Source organism: Zeugodacus cucurbitae, chromosome 4, assembly GCF_028554725.1.
Source record: "Zeugodacus cucurbitae isolate PBARC_wt_2022May chromosome 4, idZeuCucr1.2, whole genome shotgun sequence".
NCBI lineage: Eukaryota > Metazoa > Arthropoda > Insecta > Diptera > Tephritidae > Zeugodacus > Zeugodacus cucurbitae.
Genome location: NC_071669.1, coordinates 72,450,175 through 72,469,366, shown reverse-complemented (window position 1 = coordinate 72,469,366; position 19,192 = coordinate 72,450,175). Strand labels below are relative to the sequence as shown.

The following is a 19,192-nucleotide window of genomic DNA, read 5'->3' as shown; positions in this document are numbered from 1 at the left end:
AAAACTAACCTTTCAATGCTATGAAAAAATACCAGTGCTAATATTCTGAAAAAATATGTATGCGAAAATACAGTTAAGTGGTTATTGAGTGGCGTTTACGGTTCAAAAAACATAAACCATAATTATCTTCAAGTGACTGAGTAAATCTATTAATAATTAATACTTAGTAATTCTATAGTAATTCGATTGCTTCGCAAAATTATATATTATGGACTTACCAGCTTATATTATTTGCAATGAAATTGTTTTTTACAATTTTCCGAGAACTTTTGTAGAAAAAATTTCAAAACTTTAATCTTGTGCAATTGAGCTTAAATTTAGAATTTACCTTCTTTTGTTATATGTATATGCAAAATTGTATTCGAAATTTATTTGAAAAACAAAAATGCAAAAACTTCTTAAAACTTAATTTCCATATTTTCTCATATTTAACTTCAAATAATTTTTAGATTAAATAATCTCCTCGGACTCTAGTTGGTATGTAATTCCTAAAAGTATTCATATTTTTCGCCTTTCATTTAGCAACATTTATATTTTTAAATTTGAAAATCATATTTATTTTAGTTCATTTGCTATTTTAACACTTTTCACATCTTTCTTAAGTGAGTGACATTCGAATTCCATATTTTTTTTTAAACAAATTTCACAAACACTGCATAAAATAAGACATTTGAAAGCATTCCTGAAATCATTTTGCAACGTTTTATCATGCCTCATGTCTCACATGCACCTAAGTAGACGTCCTAGAAAAGACAGTCGGTTCTATACTCGTACCCTTACTGATTTCATGCTCACTACTCGCAAAGGTTTCAGAACTATATACATACCCACATGCCCACATGTAAACCATCTCTTGCATACTTTGTACATTTATGTAACTTTCTTCCAGCTTTGCTTTGCGCATGCGCAGCACAACTTGCTCATTTATACTTTTCCAGCGTACGAACTACTCATTAGAAGATCACATTAGAATACAATAATCAAATTTGAACTGGTTATAAATAACATAAATACGATATATACATACATACATATGTATATGTATTATTATATGGCATAAATATACATAAACATAAACGAATGAAACCAAAGTTATACTATTTTTTATTTTTATTTTTTGTTTTTGTTTAGAAGAGCGTAGAGCTCCACATTTTTGTAACGAAAATTTCTCACAAAACTATTTAAATATGTATAGGACATAACATAATATATACATACATACATACATACATCAATGAGTGAATTCTTGCTTAAGTAAATATCAGCACACACACACACACACACACATATGAAAGTAGTTCAAAAGGAATCGTGGTTAGAAAATCAGTAGCAACACAATTCATACTCTCCACATACACATATATACATACAAATGAAGAAATATATGAAATATGCTAGTATATATATACCGTGATGAATTATTGAATGAAAGTCAAGTGGATATGTTTGCAATAAAAGTAGCTGAGAATCAGGCGATCCATGTCAGCTTGCCTCAAAGCCAGCGAGTTCAATCACAATTAATTGGATTGTGCTCTGCGCATTAATGAAAGCTGATGTGGATTTGTGGGCATGCACATACATACAGACATGGATACACAAATTCTGAAATTTAGTTACCGTTTAACTCCAGCAACAAATAAGTAATTAAATTGGCGCTCATTTGGCTCAAATCCACTGCATAATGTGTTGCATCTACCATATGTGTGACAGTAAAAGTGTTTTATATAACCAGAAATCTGTATAATTTGTCATTTGCTCGCCACAACATCACATAGACACATCACACACACTCACACTTACACATATATGTATAAATATGTATGCATACATATATATGAGAAATAAAACCATTTTATTTTGACTGTATGTCCTGCATACAAACATACATACATACAACCGTGCTAAGCTAATTTACAATGAAAAACAAAATGGAAATATAGTTAATTTACAAACATATTTAATCATTTCATAGTCATACATACTTACATATATACATACATATATATATATATAATTATAAACCGCCAGAAGAATTGCATTGCATCCATCCTCATTGTCGCATAAACAAAATGTGCTCACATACACACACACTCACGTGCGTATAAATACATACATATACATGCACATACATACAAACATACATAATTAAGCATATGACATAATGTTATGTTACATAAACCAATTAATTAATTAATTAGTGAAACCAGATTAAAAATAAATATTGATAATATTGAATACAAAATAAGTTAAAACAAAATAAAATAATGAAAAAATAAGAAAAACAAAAACAACAAAATCATTAGAACGTGACTAGGCTTAACGTGAATGATAACCTATAAAAAAAATTGTTTAGCGTAGTTGGTAATTTTTTGTACATAAACAAATGAATATTATTAAATTTAAAGCGTAATAATAAATATTAATAAAATAATAATAATAATAACTGAAGAAAAAACAAATTGAAAGTGTACGTTGTGGGAGGTATACACGTGATTCGCTGCCAAAGCGAATAAGAAATGAATCATATAAATCATAGCTGACAGAAATTATGTGTAATAATAATGAAATAAATTATGATATAAAATTCAAATATACAAATGTGTTTTACTCAATTTTATAATTATTGAAACAATCCAAGACGATTTCTTTTTGCTGCTGTAGGCAATAACCCTTGGCTGGAACGTGGTTAGGGCGGTTCTACCATAACAAATAATTGATCTAATCATTGAATCCGTTTCGATCGATAAATATTACGAAAAAGCAAGAAACTTCATAATAAATACACAATACCTACAACAAGTACCCCTAACAAGAGACTAGTTAATGAAATTTATTACCAGCCCCAAATTGAAATTGAATCTTCATCATATATGACGCCTGACATGGCAATGGAAACAAACGTAAATACTCCGTACAGGGCTCTAGACGGGTTGTATACAATTTACAGCTAAACTTTCATTACAATTAAATGTAAAGCGATTATATCCATTTAAAAAATTTACAAAAATAATTGAAATAGCTCAGACGTTATATTTTGAAAACTTTTCGGCAAAGCAGTTTTCCTTTTTTACTTTGCGGTAAAGTGGGTTATCGACAAAATCAATGATTGCATGAAATCCTTTCCGTATCGATATAGAATCTGAAGCAGAATTAATGATTAGACCCATTATTTAAATATCACTCGCCAATCGCTAAGATTACAGCCAAATAGTCGTACGAATGTATATAAGGAAACTTTGGTTCTAATTTGGTTCGGAAAACGAGTGCAAACAGAGATCACTAAACAAAGATTCAAAACTATTGGTTTCATCTATTTTAAACTTAGATCATTTATTATTCGAAAAATTCTCTACAAAAATATCGAGAACAAGTAAGGAAAGGCTAAGTTCGGGTGCAACCGAACATTTTATACTTTCGCAATTTATTTATTTAATTTTATTGATGTAACACACAATTTGACCCACATATTCGTCATATACTATATATGGCATAAAATCAATTGAAAGTTACAAGCCCCTAACATTAAGTACTAGGGGTAGTTATGACCCGATTTCACTCATTGCACGGATACATGTTATTAGAAGAAAAAGATTCCTTCTGAATTTCTTCAAAATATCTGAGAGACTCATCTACATATATTTTCGTTAAAAAATTTATTCGAAGCTCTGAGGTCCTCATATTCGATATATGAGGACTTGGATACTTATGGACCGATTTTGGCGATTTTTAGAAGAGCGATGCCACACTATAAATTCAGTATTTGTGCAAAGTTCTGTTCCGATATCTTCACTAGTGCTTACTTTACGTATTATAAAGTAAACGATTCAGATCGTCTTCAAAGTTCTGGTATATAGGAAGAAGACGTGGTTGTGAACCGATTCGTCCTATTTTCACAACATATCATTGAGAATCAAGGGAAATATTACAAACCGAATTTCATTGAAATTGGTCGAGTAGTTTCGGAGATATGGATAAGTGGGCGGAACCACGCCCATTTAAAATTTTGTATACCATTTTGAGAGCAGCTCTTCTGCACCTTCTATATAATGAAATTTAAGGTTTCTGTTGGTTTTCTTTACTGAATTAAAGAATTTTTAGTTTCAATGTAACCTTTGTATGGGAGGTGGGCGTGATTATAATCCGATTTCCTCCATTTTTGGACTATATAAGAAAATGCCTGTAAAAAACGACTACTGAGAGTTTCGTTGATATAACTGTGATAGTTTACGTGATATATACAAGAACCTTAGTAAGGAGCGGGGTCACGCCCACATTTCCAAAAAAATTACATCGAAATGTGCCTCTTCCTAGAACAATCCTTTGTACTAACTTTCACTTCCATAGCTTAATTATAGCTCTTAGTTATAGCTCTTAATGTGTTTTCGTTCAAGTTACAGCTTGCACGGACGGACGCACAGACACCCGGATTTGAACTTTACTCGTCACCCTGATCATTTTGATATATATAACCCTATATCTAACTCGTTTAGTTCTAGGACAAAGTACGAAATGCCCGCATACTCACCCGAAAGCTGCCAACGCCCAAAAATAAATGCACACTCGCTTTTTTTTTTTTGGTCTTTTGTTTTTGGACACCGATAAAAACATTGATTTATTTAAAAACTTCGAAAACGGTCTCTCATTTGCTGTATTCTACATTTTTGTTTTTGTTATTGTAATTATTGTAATTTTGGGTAAGTAAAAGTATTGAATCGTATTTCTTTTTATATAATCGATTGATATTATGTAATGAACAATGCGCGAACTTGACGCAATTCCTCCAGCACTTGACTTATGTATATGCATCAATGTTTACTTGTGTGTTTCTGTGTGTATGTTTGCTTGTACAGTAATTATTATCATGCCAAAAAAGGCGGGTTTTGTGTAAGTTTTCGTTTTTCGCTTTTTGTTTTAGAGTACAGTTACTTAGCTAATATTTGAAATTGTGAGTTTTAAAAATTTGATTATTTTCTACAGACTTTACTTTACACAGAGACAGAGTTGCAAGTATTAAATCCTTGACTATGCAAAGTACATATGTATGTATGTATGTATGTATGTGGGAGTGAGTGTAAGTAGAGAAGTCTCTCCGTATTAATGTTTTCTCTATAAATACAATGGTTACTAGAGTTAAGTTGATTTTATTATATTATTTGCGAAAATTGATAATTGATTTTCTGCTGTTGAATGCTACATTATAGATTCGTATATCTGTTTATGTCTGTAAGTATTTAAGTACAAAGTTATGTAAATTCGTAGTTGAAATTAATGTAATGTGTTTGTATTGTAAATATGTATATTATTATTGTTAATTTTACATGCTTATTTCTATGCTATATGCTTTTCAATTGTTTTTCGTTTAATTGTTTTTGTTGTTTTTCAAGTTAATTTTTTGTCGTATTGTTTTTGTATTGTCACAACAAAAGCTACAGTGCGATTATCTTTCATTTCTCTTGCTACTGGCTTCTGTTATTTCACTACAAATACCGTTAGATAAATACACCGTTTTCTGCTCCTCCCACACACACGCACCCATTCGCCAGCGCCATGCAGGCGGCTTATTTGTCAATTTCCTCAGCTACATACATATTATTGCTCCCTGGCTTTGATTACATTACAAGTATTCAATTACATTAGATTACACTGCCGTTTATTTCCATTTATGTATTTAGTTATTGCATGCGGTTTCAATGTTTGTGTGTCCATTCTATTTGTCATTTATGTGTGTACTTAAGTATTCGAGTATTTTAAACCTGTATTTCACTGATGAAAGTCGTAACTCACTTCTCACTTTTATTAATAAACTGTTGCTTTCAATAAGTTTTATCGATATTTAAAAAAAATTGTTGATACGTATACTTTATTGTATATTGCATTAGCTGAGCATTGAATGAAACTGTAATTATCGAAGTACCAAAAAACTATCGTATTCTATAGATACTTAATGAATTCGTGTGGGATAATAAGTATTATGAAAAGCTATTTTTTAGCGATTTTTTTATAAATTACTTAATTATAATTATTTATTACTTAATTATAATTATTTATTTACATAAGTCAATGTATTTATTTGAATATGACAAGAAAAAGTAGATGACATAAGCATAAACTCTTTTTCGAGAAAGAAATGTTGGACTTTTCGCTTTTAATGTGACTTTGCTTTCGTTTGAGAGCCTACATACAATGTCAGTACTGTTAAGCCTGTTGGCTTTTATATTTGTATTTGACAACTTCGTAGTATTTCCAATTTCAATCTTACTGTGATCTTTGCAGTATACTTCCTCACTCATGCACAGTTGCTTGTACCGGGAGAAGCTTTTTCATTTTCTAATATAATCCATTTCAACTCAGTTACATCCATGTTTACATGGTTTGCTTATTCGCCTTCGTGAGCTTTTATGAAAGTTCCTAGCTTGTAAGCTTTCAAAAGCTTAAAACTTTGTACTAAAAGCTTGTAAAAGATTTCATGCAGTGACACACTCTTTTCGTTTACCCTATACAACGAGTTCATTTTTTCGCATTACTGAGATATGTCAATAAATATAATATTTATGACAGAATGTAACTTATACTATCTCAAACATTATGTGTGGCTGTATTGCTCAGCAAGAGTTATACACTTACTTATATTAGTTTTTGTTTTATGGAAACTCGAACTACACGGATCAGTGAGAATTAGTAGTTTTGAATGGTTTATTTTTTTTGGGCTTCATTTGATTTATTGGCACTGCCTCATTGAAACACATACAAGTGACAATATCACAAATAGTTTGATTATTTATAATTTATAATATTTAGCAATTAATAGTTTATAAACCTTCAATTCTGCTTATAGACACTCAACAAAGGAGAGCATACCATAAGACTAAGCGCATTGCAAAACACTAAGAAATTGTTCGATACTTTTCACCATCAGTGTGCCTGTTTCAACAATTTCGTATGAGTCCTTGCCTTGCTATGTGCTTAGCCTTATGTGCTGCCGCCAATGTAGCCTTCGTTTGTCTACAGTTAGGGAGTTCGTAAGCTCAATAAGTAGAGCTTCTTAACCATCCTAATTTCTATTAATTACGAATATTATTTGTAAACTATTTAAGCATGCACTTGACGATTGTAATTCTAATTTTGCAACCAAATAAACTGTGTTCTAGAGTATTTCCTCTAATATTAGATTATTCAGTGCGAAGCAAAAGTGAGATTTTGTGCTAACAATAATTTTATTATCGATGAATTACAATATATGTATGTTAGTATAACAAATCGACTATTTCATAGCGCAAAATAGCAATTTCATTGATTCGTTGTGAATTTTAAATCTTTTAAGAATTTTATTGATTTCGATTACTAAGTTTGTAGGCCAATTATTCAAGTTACAAGCAATGAATTTTAATAATTTTTTATATAGTTTATAGAGTTTAATTTGTAATTAGATAATAAAAAATTAAATACTTTTTCCAATATATCAAATGTAAATTAATGTCAAATATACATGACGAAAGAGATGAGACGAAATAAATCGAAAACAAATGGAAAATCAAAAAAAGGCAATATATCAACGTGTTATTTAGGCTAAAAACTACTGCAAGAGATTCACATTTACAATAACCAAATCTTCGTTGACGTGGAATAACCAGTTATGTCGTAAAAGCTTGGTTTTCTGTACATTCAATAATCGAACTCTAACCTTATCATCTATACCACCTTCGTTCCAACTGGTTTCTTAGCATTATTAATTCGACGAAAAACTATAAAAATTGCTTAAAATAAAAATCGGAAACTAGTTAAATGGTTCTATCTCGTGCCAGTGCATGAATTATGCAATCTATATATTATTATTACGGGTGCCCTATACGCAAATGAGAGAAGTGCCTTAATTATTAGGTGAATGCAAATATATTTACAAATCTATGCTCGTGCGTGTGATTTTCCACATTAATTTATTTTTATTTAAGCTATTCTTCAAAGCACTCTTACGCAATCAAATGAGATCGAGACTTATATTTACACACAACTCTATAAGTAATCGTACGCATTTACTAAGTAATCTTTGTATTTGTTTTTTTTTTCTGTGAATTTTTGATTTTTTGATGAATTAAACGCGCGCCTGTGATTTGAAGAAATAATTAAATAATTCTTTCATAATTCCATTATGCTTAACTTTCATTCAAGCTCACTAATACTTGTATTCCTGCGTTTCAATTCAGCTAAGTAGTGTGTAATGATAATATTGAATGCAATTAATATTTTGCAGATTTTTACGAACTTTATGATTCTAAGCTAGTCGTTCAAACTTAACGCCATTTTTAGCAACATTATTTCAACTCGACTAAATCTAGTTACAACTACAACTAATTATTTACTTTTACATGTGTAAAGTGTGCGCAAAAAGTACGCGTTTATTGGGCACGCCTCACAGGTTTGCTCGAATTATTTTTGGTCATACATATGTGAGTCCTTGAGTGTCTAAATGCCAACCAACAAATAAATTGTGAGACGACAGTGTTGCCTGCTCGATTACTTTAGCTAAATTCAGTTAAGAAAACGCTTACTTTTTGCACACACTGTAATAATTTCTTAAAAATTTCACGATGCAGACATTTTTGCGGGACAGCTTGAACAATTTCGCGGTCCCACACTCTAAATTTCGGCATTTTCGGTTTACCCACAAAAAAAGTTCGTCGACAACAAACTCACATATTACATTGTAAATACACATACGAGTATGTATGTGTGAGCATATACTGTTTGTGTTCGCGAAAATGTTTTTGTGTGTGTGTTTTGACTTTGACAATTATTATTGTTGTTGTTGTTTTTATTGTTTTTACATTGCTGCCGTCTGTATGCCCGCCTGCGGTGATGTCGACGCCTGCGGTGATTGCTCGCTGCTGGTTGCCGCTGCCAACGCTGCCGCCGCCGCCGGCACAACGGCGTTTTGCTGCGCCGTCGCCTCGGTCGTCTTCAGGAAATACGTTATCAAATCGATGGGTAATGGGAAAACAATTGTCGAGTTCTTTTCCGCTGATATTGTGTTGAGTGTCTGCGTTGATGAGGTGATAATTGTAAAATTACGGTTAATTTGTGTTAAATTTTTCCTTTTCAAGAATTTATTTAATTTAATTTATCATTTAATGTTAATTACCTGTAAGTAACGCAATTGGAGCGCTGCTGGTGAGCCGCCAATCACTTCGGATGCCTCACGCAATGCCTTGGAGGCTTTCTGTTCTCCTTCGGCGGCGATGACTTTGGCGCGTGCTTCACGTGCTGCCTCAGCCTCTGCGGCCATGGCACGTTGTAGTTGTACGGGCAAGCGCACGTCCTTGCTGTTGTGTGGAAAAATATTACGAAATTCAACATTAATGATTGAATTATTATTCATATAGCGGCTGAAAGTCTTTTGTGAGCAGCTTCACAGTTCAGTTAATATATTAGCCGATGTCAATTCTCATTTGCTAACCTTTCTTTCTAATTCTAAAATGCTTTCTCTCCATTAAGATAAAGTCCAAAGTATCAAAAATCAATATAATATTACACGTACACATAAATACTCAAGCGGTCTTAAATGCTTAACAAAAAAACGCTTTAGCATCCTCTTGGTATATTATCCTGTCATAAATTTTTAACAAATACCTTACAAATGGGCGCTGTAAAGCAAATCAATACGTCATTATACTCAATTACGTGATTGGAAACAAAAACGTGACAATAGTTACGGCAACCAGGGCTGTCAATAAAACCCATGTTTATGTGTATGTGTGTGTATGTATATAACAACAAAACTATATACATATATTGCCAATGTTGTCATTGGTCGCTTTTTATTTGCTCTCGCTGCACGGAATACCAAAGTACGTGAGTTACTCTCTCTATATTGGTATGTATGTGTGTATGTAAGCGCTTTTAGATTTCGCACATTTTGTTGGCAAAGAATTCAATCATTCGAGGGCTTTAAACACTTAAATGGATTTACTTTTAAACTTTGCTAAAATAATAATAATCTAAGTTTTGAGTTGCGTATGGTTTAGCGGGTACATGGCGTATACGTAACATCATTTATTTAGTCAAATTCAAAGCTTCCATTGAATGTTGCATTTTTCAGTTAATAATTTTCAAACATTTCGATCATAAACTGATTTACCAGGTTTAGTTAGTCTGAAGAAGGAATTTTTTGATCACCACTATCAATATTACGCTCTGGTGCAGAACAAATTATAAATATTTTATGGCTTGATAATGTTTTTTGTTAGAACCACAGTTCAATAATGACTCGGAGAATGAAACGCATGCTTCCTTAAGAATTATTAATAAAAGTTTTCTATATGATCGACATAAATCTCAAATTGTTTAGGAATTCTCATAATCTTTGCCTATTTCGCTAGATTTAAGTAAATTAATGGAAATCATTAAAACGAGTATAAAAGAGTGAAACAGTAGCAATAGCACTGCCTACCTGAGCTGCATAAATTTATACAAGTGCGCGTTGTATGTATGTCTTTGCATTGAAATTGAATTATCCGCATAAAGCAGCACGTATCTACACATAAGCAGTTAAGTGCTTGTTAACCTTTGACTTGACGGTACTCAAATTACATACACATACACATTTACGTACATATGCATATATAACTATGCCAGCACATTGTCGCAGATATGCAAAGAAAAATCTGTTTATATACTCAGATATCAAGGCACACATGCTTGTTGGCAAACAAAGGTAGAACAAGTAAATCCCTTCGCATACATACATATATACACGTGTGTAGGTACATATATGGCGCGCATATGAATTGCTGGCACAATGGCACACATTGTTGTTGTTGTTGTTAATTATGTTGGCGCTTTGTTGCAGCCAAATCGGCTTAAAGCCGTCAGTTCATTAAGCGTACAATGCACCCTGTATTTATTATGCCGCAGTCATTATGCAGCTTAAGAGTTTTAATAACTGTTGATTTAGCCAAAAATACAGCGACTTACACACGAGTGGAGAGATATACACAAACAATAACAAGCACATACACATTCACAGGAGTATGTGGTATTTAATTGTTTTTGTGTGGAGGTTTTTGTTCATTCGCGAACGAAGAAATGAATTTTTTTTTATAAATTATTAATTTAAATATCTCGGATAGTTTTAAGGGACACATGACCTCTTAATTGTTTTTTTTTGAAATTTTTTGAACTAATATATATCAAGGTTGGACTAAAATATGAGAAGTTAGATAGAGATTTGACCGTAAGAAGCAACTACACATAAATGAGAGATTTCCGAATTGTGTTAAAAAAATATCGAAAATTTACTCATTCGTCTACATTAATGTAGTCCCCATTCGATACTATGCACTTATGTAGCGCTTCTTCCAATCGTCGAACCACTTATCAAACTCGATTTTTGAGAGAACTTTTAGCTTTTTCAGCGATTTAATCTATGCTTCTAAAACGACGGCTCTTTAAGGTTCTCTTTGTTATTGGAATTAATCTAAATTATTCGCTTCTGCTATCTCAAACTGGCCTCTAGTCATAGAAATTAAAGATACAGCATTTCTAGTAGATTATTAAACCTCTGTTTAAACTTCTAAATGCTAAAGATTAAATTCCAAATAGTGGTCGAAAACGTCATTTATAAAGAGCTGGGAGATAATCTACGCTCCATTGGACTATAGCTTCCAAAATATTTCACTGCCTTAAAAGAATTGAAATCTATGCGACAAAGTGCCAATTTACTTACTCCATTTTGAATTTAATTTTTAGAGACACACTCTTCACCACTTAACAATGATCTTATCTTATAATCTACAAATACTTACATTTCGACACGTTCGACTTTGATGCCCCAAGCATCGGTTGCTTCGTCTAGTTGGACCTGAAATCGCCAAGCCAAAGTTTTGTCCATAATCGCCAAGGCACATCGGCAGTCGGGCGAAAGTGGTTGATAACAAAGCGATTATTTGTTTATTTGCGAACGCCATTCATTGTTGTTTGTTGTTATTGCAGCGAATTGATATGCCCCAAGCGGCAAAGCGGCGTTTGAACATCGACATGCAAAACAAGACAAATACAAATAGAAATGGTACAATATTAGTTTCAGATTTCCTTTTCGACATCTCCTTTGCTCACATACGAATATAGTCATAAAAGTGTACAAATTTAACTTTTTTATGAGCCTGAAAGATGAGCGTAGACTTCAGGTCCCCTTCTACATTCAACACTAGCTTACCAATGAAATCCTATAGAAGGGCTGTTGTTGTTGTTTTTGTTGGGTGTGTATGGATATTGCAAATACTATTTTCAAGGATAACATTTTGTTTATTTTGTCTTTATTGTTGTGGCGGCTGAGAGCAAGGCAGCTGATTTTTTATTTGTTTTTTGCTATTTGTTTTGGGTATTCTTTATTGCGGTTGTATTATTGTAGTTTTTGGTGTGTTTTCTAACACTTGTGATGCGATTGTTATGCCCAGTTTGCTTTTGCCATTTTTATGAGCAAAACATGTCATGACTATGAAGTTACTCGCCATTTACTGTCTTTGAGAGTGGCCACTGTGGTATGCAACCTCATTTTTATTTTTGCTTTAATAGTTTCCTTCTGAGATTTTACAGAATGTCTAATTCTGGAACAATTCAAATGAAGATTCACAAATATCGCACTTACATATGTAGGCTTGTTTCGTTCAACTTGAACATTTAAAACCCTTAAACAGATGCAAAAGTGTTTACACAAAGTGAGATTGTCGAAATTGGATTTAAAGTGAAACGCTTTTATTTCGAATCAATTAAATTCCGTTTTTCAAATCGACGTTTTTTCATATCCTATGACATTTAACAGTGAATTTAATAAAATGATCTAAATGCATTTTTAAGTCCCTAGATACATCACACATTTGTATACACTTAGTATGAACCCTATGGTCATATCTAACCACGCCAGTAAAATCGAGTCAATCAGGTTTCAAGTCCCGTCCTACTTTATGGTGCAGAAGCGTGGACGATGTCAACATCCGATGAGACGGCACTAGGAGTTTTCGAGAGACAGGTTTTGCGGAAGATTTACGGTTCCTTAAACATTAGCAACGGCGAATACCGCCGATGGAATGATGAGCTGTATGTGTTATACGACGACATAGACATAGTTCAGCGAATAAAAAGACAGCGGCTATGCTGGCGAGGTTGTGTTCTTCGAATGGACGAACGTGCTCTAACTCTGAAAGTATTCAATGCAGTACCCGCCGTTGGAAGGACCAGGTGGAGAAGGATTGGTATTACCAATTGGCGTCAAACTGCCAAAAGGAGGAATGAATGACACACTGTTGTGGAATCGGTCATAACAACATAAGCGTTGTCTACGCCAGTCAACAAGAAGAAGAAACTGAAGGTCCCAGTTCCATTTGAAAAATATTTGCTTGCATATGTGAGCATAAAAAATCATCATTTTCCAATAATTTTTCATATAAAAGGTGTTAGGGTTTCGAACTCTTTTTCCATGTAACAAAACACAGCCGTCGACGTTGTCCAGCAAAACCTCCAGATGTATTTCTGTCAAAAATAAGTTCTTCTTAGAAATATTTAGATGACCCGACGCGATTGAAACCTTTGAAGACTCTTCTTTTGAAGGACGAAAATAAGGCACATTTAAAAAACGGAAGAATAGGCTTGGTTCAGTTTCTAGCCAAAGGATATATCGATGAAAATTATATCAAACAATTTCTATCAAGCGAAATTGAACGAAAATTACCGCCTTACCAAATGGCCATATGATAAGCTTAGATTAGCCAAAGTTGGAGCTTTTAATTTGCAATTCCTTACTCCAAGTGGTTTTGAGGTTTGATAAGTCGGACTGGTGGTACACCAAAATGGATGAGTTCTGAGCTAATTCACACACACCAGCATTGTATGCATTCAGCAAACGTGCGCATGCATATATTTATACTCGTATTGAAGCTTTTGCAACAGTATTCCCATTGAGAGAGCTCGCATTGCAAATGCAAATATCGTCCGCCGTAACAAAGTGTTTATTTATTTTATATTCACTGCCGTCCATCCTCTGAATATATTGCCCTTGCAAATGCACATGCACATGTATTGATGAATGCTCACTTGTGGGCATGTGTGTGTTTGTGTGTGTATATTCCGCTTGGCAATATTTTCTAAACTTTTCGATTTGTGTGCGTCGCTTGCACTGTTTGCCAGCATTTGTTAATGTTAATGTGATTTGAGTTTGCGATCTATTTTTTTTTGTGATTTCGCTTGCAAAGCACTGATCTTTGCATCCGTGATTTTGGTCGTGCATAAAAATAGCAATATCTCTTTACAGACTCTGTATGTGTGTGTGTGTGTGTGGGTGTGTGAGCTGTGCACGCTTCATTGTATCAAATGGATTGACGATTGAGAACTGAAGGGCATGTCGATAGCTGACCCCACGGACGGACATGCATGTGCGAGGCTGAGGGGTTGAGGGCGGTTGTTTATGCGAACTCATCAATGGCAAAGTGAAATGTCATCTATGTTTATTTGCATGAGCGCATCAAGTAAATATAAACAACGATAACGACCTGAGGAAAAATGCAACACCAACACACGCACTCATGCGAGGGTGTTTGTGTTTGTGATTCATTGTGTAAATGCAACACTGCACACATTTTTTATTTATTCTTCTTACGTACATATCTGTATGTATTCCTTACGGCTGCGTCTGTGCCTGTGTGGGTGTTTGTGTGTATCAAATCTAGACATACAGAGTTGTATTGGTTTACTTGTGTCACTTGCTTCGGCAGCGTTGACAGGTGAAAACAGTCATCAGCTGTCAATACGGTTAGTTGGAATGCCTTTCCATGTGATGGAAATGAAATTAAATGTCAAATGCTCGACTTCGGTCGAAATGTTTCTGACACTTTTGAACGAGTTAACAGTTAAAAGCGAGAGTGAGCGAAATATCAATTATTGAGCTTGGGACTTTAGTTTATCACCTTTAACAATAAATTTAACCCTTCTGAGATTTTATTGCTAGAAGTTCCTTCAATCTTATGTTTACGTCCACAACGATCACCCAAATTGACTGTTTTCATATCATTATAACCCTAGATATAACGGAAATGTATACAGATCTCAAATATCGCAGGCATTGAGTATCATATATAAAAGCTTCTTGCCATTTTAAGGGGTTAGGTTAAGGTTCAAAATTTCGAATCGATCCACGACCCGATTTCTTTAAAAGTTAATAGGCTAATTTGTTCAAATATTGTACATATCTTTGAAATAACATTATCTAGTTATTGAGCCAATACATAGTGAAAATCCAGTAATGAGTTATGATAACCGAGGCAAGTCTTTAAATAAATATGTATTTTTGTAAATATATATATCTTTTATAAAATACATGACCTCTTAAGAAATTTGTCTATGCCTTTGCGAGTTTTGTATTGAAAAAGTTTTATTCCGTTTCAAAATCATCGTTGGAGAACACAACGCAAACCAAGATCCCAAAACTTTTAGGTGTCTTGCGTAAGGAGAGAATTGGTAATACCAGAAAAACAGGATATTTTAAACCCAAAATTCCTTTTCTAAATTTTTTCGATGTCTAATCAGCCCGCATCCTCCCAAGCCACATTTAATATTACCGTAAGGTGAAAAAGGTAAATTTCTCAGTTTAATATTTTTGAAATCGTAAAGTTTAAACGCACATGAATACATAAATTATTCAGAAAAGGACGTTTCTCTTTGAATTATAAATATTTGAAATGTTCTGTTTCTTCTTCCCCCCAACTATTATAACCTCAAAAGTACACATAAAGTTGTAACTTTCTTCTTAAATTTACTGAGCTCATATTTTATTACACACACACATGCATAACTGTATTGAATTTTCGCTTTTCTTTACATATGTGTTGTTGTTATGCTACCTTTGCTTTGTATCGCCCGAGTGCAGTGGCAGCGTAAAAAATTGTGTCAAGTGTGCGAAACGACGACATGACTAAAAGGCATTACACTTTGCACCTGAGGAAATCTTCAGACTTTATGTTCGTAGAAGTTGCAGTAACGACAGGCAAATAAATACTTCTATTTATGTATTTACATACATGCATATACATATATATACATGTGTGCGCAGGCGACCATTTATCATACATATGTATATATAATGTGTCCCCAAGAAATTTATTTGTATATGCAAATTGTTCTGAAGTCATGTAACCCTGTAGAGCGCATCTGACTTGGTGACAAGAATATTAGCTTTTCAAATAAAAATAAATTAGCGAGTGAAGGTCATAAAACATTCGTATATCATTGAATTGAGTAAAAATCGGTGATATGTAATATTGTAATCCGAAAGGTTCTAATAACGGGGAGTTAGCATATTTAGCTATTTAACACTTCGAGATAGAGTTTTATTTGTAGAAATTTTTACTAGTGCATATAAAATATGGCTATCTGTTCAAAACGCAAACTTTTGAGGAACTTCCGTTGTTTAGGGTCTTAAAATCCCTCATATTATCGCATTTAAAAGATGCTGTTAAAGATCGATGCCAGACCAAGCGGTGTACCCACCGTACAGTCATGGAGTCGTGATAGCGAAACTCGAGTAATTGGATAGAATATAGAATAGATAATGACTGTCACCTCAATATTTAACTGTCTAATACAGCAGCAGCCTCCAGTAAGGATAAAGTCGATTAAATTTAACCAGAAGCCACCCAAAAGTACTCGTATTACAATTTTCCAATAGTGTAGCATCCATATACTTCTATACACATATTAATATTTCGGTTAGACTCCTGTGGTACTACTTCTTCAGCTGCCCTGCTCATGCCGTCCCTTTGCTCTCCTTCGCCATCAATCCTCGCCTCCTGACATTCGCACTTCACACAATCAAAGTAAAAACAACAACAGAACTATAAACAAAACGACTGCAGCTTGCAACCTCCGATGCCTCCGATGATTTGCATTGGCGCGCCACACATCGCGTTCACGCTCCATTAGCCGCTGCCGGTGACGCCGCTGCAGCTGGATGGACTTCTTCAACGAGTAGGCACATGTGCGACATGAGTTAGTGCCGAGCTGCCAACACATGCAGGAGGAATGTAACGGATGATAAGTATGTGTTTGAGTGTGTTTGAATGTAGGCATATTCAGGTGAGAGGTGAGCGACAGTGATGCTGACACTAAACCACTGAAACTGAAACTTTGACGTTGATGCTCATGGTGATGTTGATGGTGATGTTGATTTGCGAAGGCTGCAAAGCAAAAAAAAAAAAACGAAAAACGGAAAACAAAAAAAGAAAATCCGTTAGGCGTGACTCACCTGCATGGTGCCGGAAATTGTCATTCGCTCGCTGAGTATCTCATGCAAATGCCGAGTTCCCATTGTGTTTCGTAGAGTAGTCTGCGCCAAAAGTCTGGTCGAATGGTGAGCGTTCTCCACGTTCGCTATAGAAACTGTCGCATTGGAAACGCGATAGTAAACCACTGCATCCACCGACACGGTGACACTATCCTTTGTCAGTACCTACAAAGTGCAGTGGTTGGGTTTTTGTTTGGTTTCTTTGTTTCTATTTTTCGTTTGTTCTTTGTTTGTTTGTTTGTGCTTTGCTTAGCGCTTTGTTTGCTCTAATTTCTTATTTATTATGCTAAGTTTCGCTTGTTTGTTTGTTTGTATGCTTAATTTCAAGCAATCAAAATGCGAATTTACTTAAATTAATTCGCTTTGCTTTGCTTTGCTACTTCTCTTCCACTAACAAGTTAAATGTGATTTTTGTGCGATTTCCACGCGCTTTTCTTTGTTTGTGAATTGTGAATGTGAGCTTTTTGAATTACGTCATTACATACATACATACAACATACAAAGAAATAAGCGAGTGTTGTTTGCGCTTTTCGCTTTTGGTGGTTTTCCCCTCATCTTAAAGTAATTTACATACATACATAACGGCACTACACGGTGCATATAATGAATAACCTGCATATGTACTAAGCGTAAGCTAAAGTATTTGACTGAGTTTGTATGTATGTATGTCTGATATTCGTCTGTTTTGCATTTTGGTGAGTTGCGTGCACATTTTCATCTTCATTTTCATTTTCATTTGCACTTTAATTTGTGTTTGCATTTTCATTTACTGATTACACAAAGACGCACATTTAAGAAATACGTGGTGTGTTCAAATACTTACGAGAATTTTAGAATTTCCAAAATTCCAATATTTTTTTACGAATGCAAGTTCTCGTTACTTTTAAGGTGGGTTCAAAAAATAACAGGAATTTAAAATTTCAAATTTTCAAAAAAAAAAAATTTTATTGTTTATTATGTTAATATGCATGTCATGTTATTTCAAAAACCGAATATTCCCGTTATTTTTAGAACGCATCTCGTACTCGCATTAACGCACAAGTGTGAGTGTGTGATTTAATGTGACATTTGTGCCGCCTTAATGCGCGCCTGCATGTGAGTGAGAAAAAATAAATGCGCTTTCGCTTGCATTTTCTTCAATTTTCGCGAGAAATTGACGTTTGTGGTGCGAAATGCGAAAGCAATGACAGGACACAACATCGAATACATACATACATACAACGATTTATATAAGTGAATACATACAGTTAAATCTATGCTAAATACATATATCCTATAATACAGATACTTATGCAATCGTGTGTTTATTTATTTGCTGCGTACAGTGTTGCCACACCGCTTGATAGCAACGACAAGGCCACACGCTGCTTAATGCTATACAGTTCATGTGCCTGCGTCATTTTAATGTACAAATATGGCTGTGTCTGTCTGCCTGTGTGTCTGTGTGTGTGTGTGTGTTTTATTTTGCATTTAATTTAAGGCATTGAGTTGGCGGTTGATTTATGCGCATAATTAAGCTTTTGTGTGGATTTACTTAATAATTATGCTCTGTACAATTTGTGCTCCTGTGGTGCCGTGGTAAGTCCGAAGCGCTTTACAATTGCCATAACATCTTTTTTGTGAACCAACTTGTTTTTTTTTGCTAGTGAATGGCATGTGCACGATTTTGTGGTAGAAACTATTTGTACCTGATTTCGGTGTAAAGTCAAATTTACACTACCTAAATCGGTGCAATGCTCTACTAGCCACATAGTTGAAGTGCAGTTGATGGGAGAGTTAACATAAGATTTCGAATTGTGTTCAACAACAGATTTTATGGAATTATCTGAGGGTTTTTCAGCATTCTCTCTCATCGTGACTAATTTCGGT

The 19,192-nt window shown here is 34.0% G+C and overlaps 1 protein-coding gene across 1 annotated transcript in view; it reads right to left on the bottom strand.

Moving 5' to 3' along the window:
* Positions 1-4,679: 4,679 nt before the first annotated feature.
* LOC105211903 (band 7 protein AGAP004871) overlaps positions 4,680-19,192 on the bottom strand; it is an 86,658-nt gene continuing 72,145 nt past the window's right edge. The window contains exons 7-10 of the mRNA XM_054229052.1: positions 17,285-17,488; positions 11,799-11,854; positions 9,137-9,317; positions 4,680-9,034 (exon numbers count right to left, since the gene is read on the bottom strand). Coding sequence (XP_054085027.1) covers positions 8,819-9,034; positions 9,137-9,317; positions 11,799-11,854; positions 17,285-17,488 — 657 coding nt within the window. The 3' untranslated portion in view covers positions 4,680-8,818. The remainder of the gene's footprint in view (positions 9,035-9,136; positions 9,318-11,798; positions 11,855-17,284; positions 17,489-19,192) is intronic.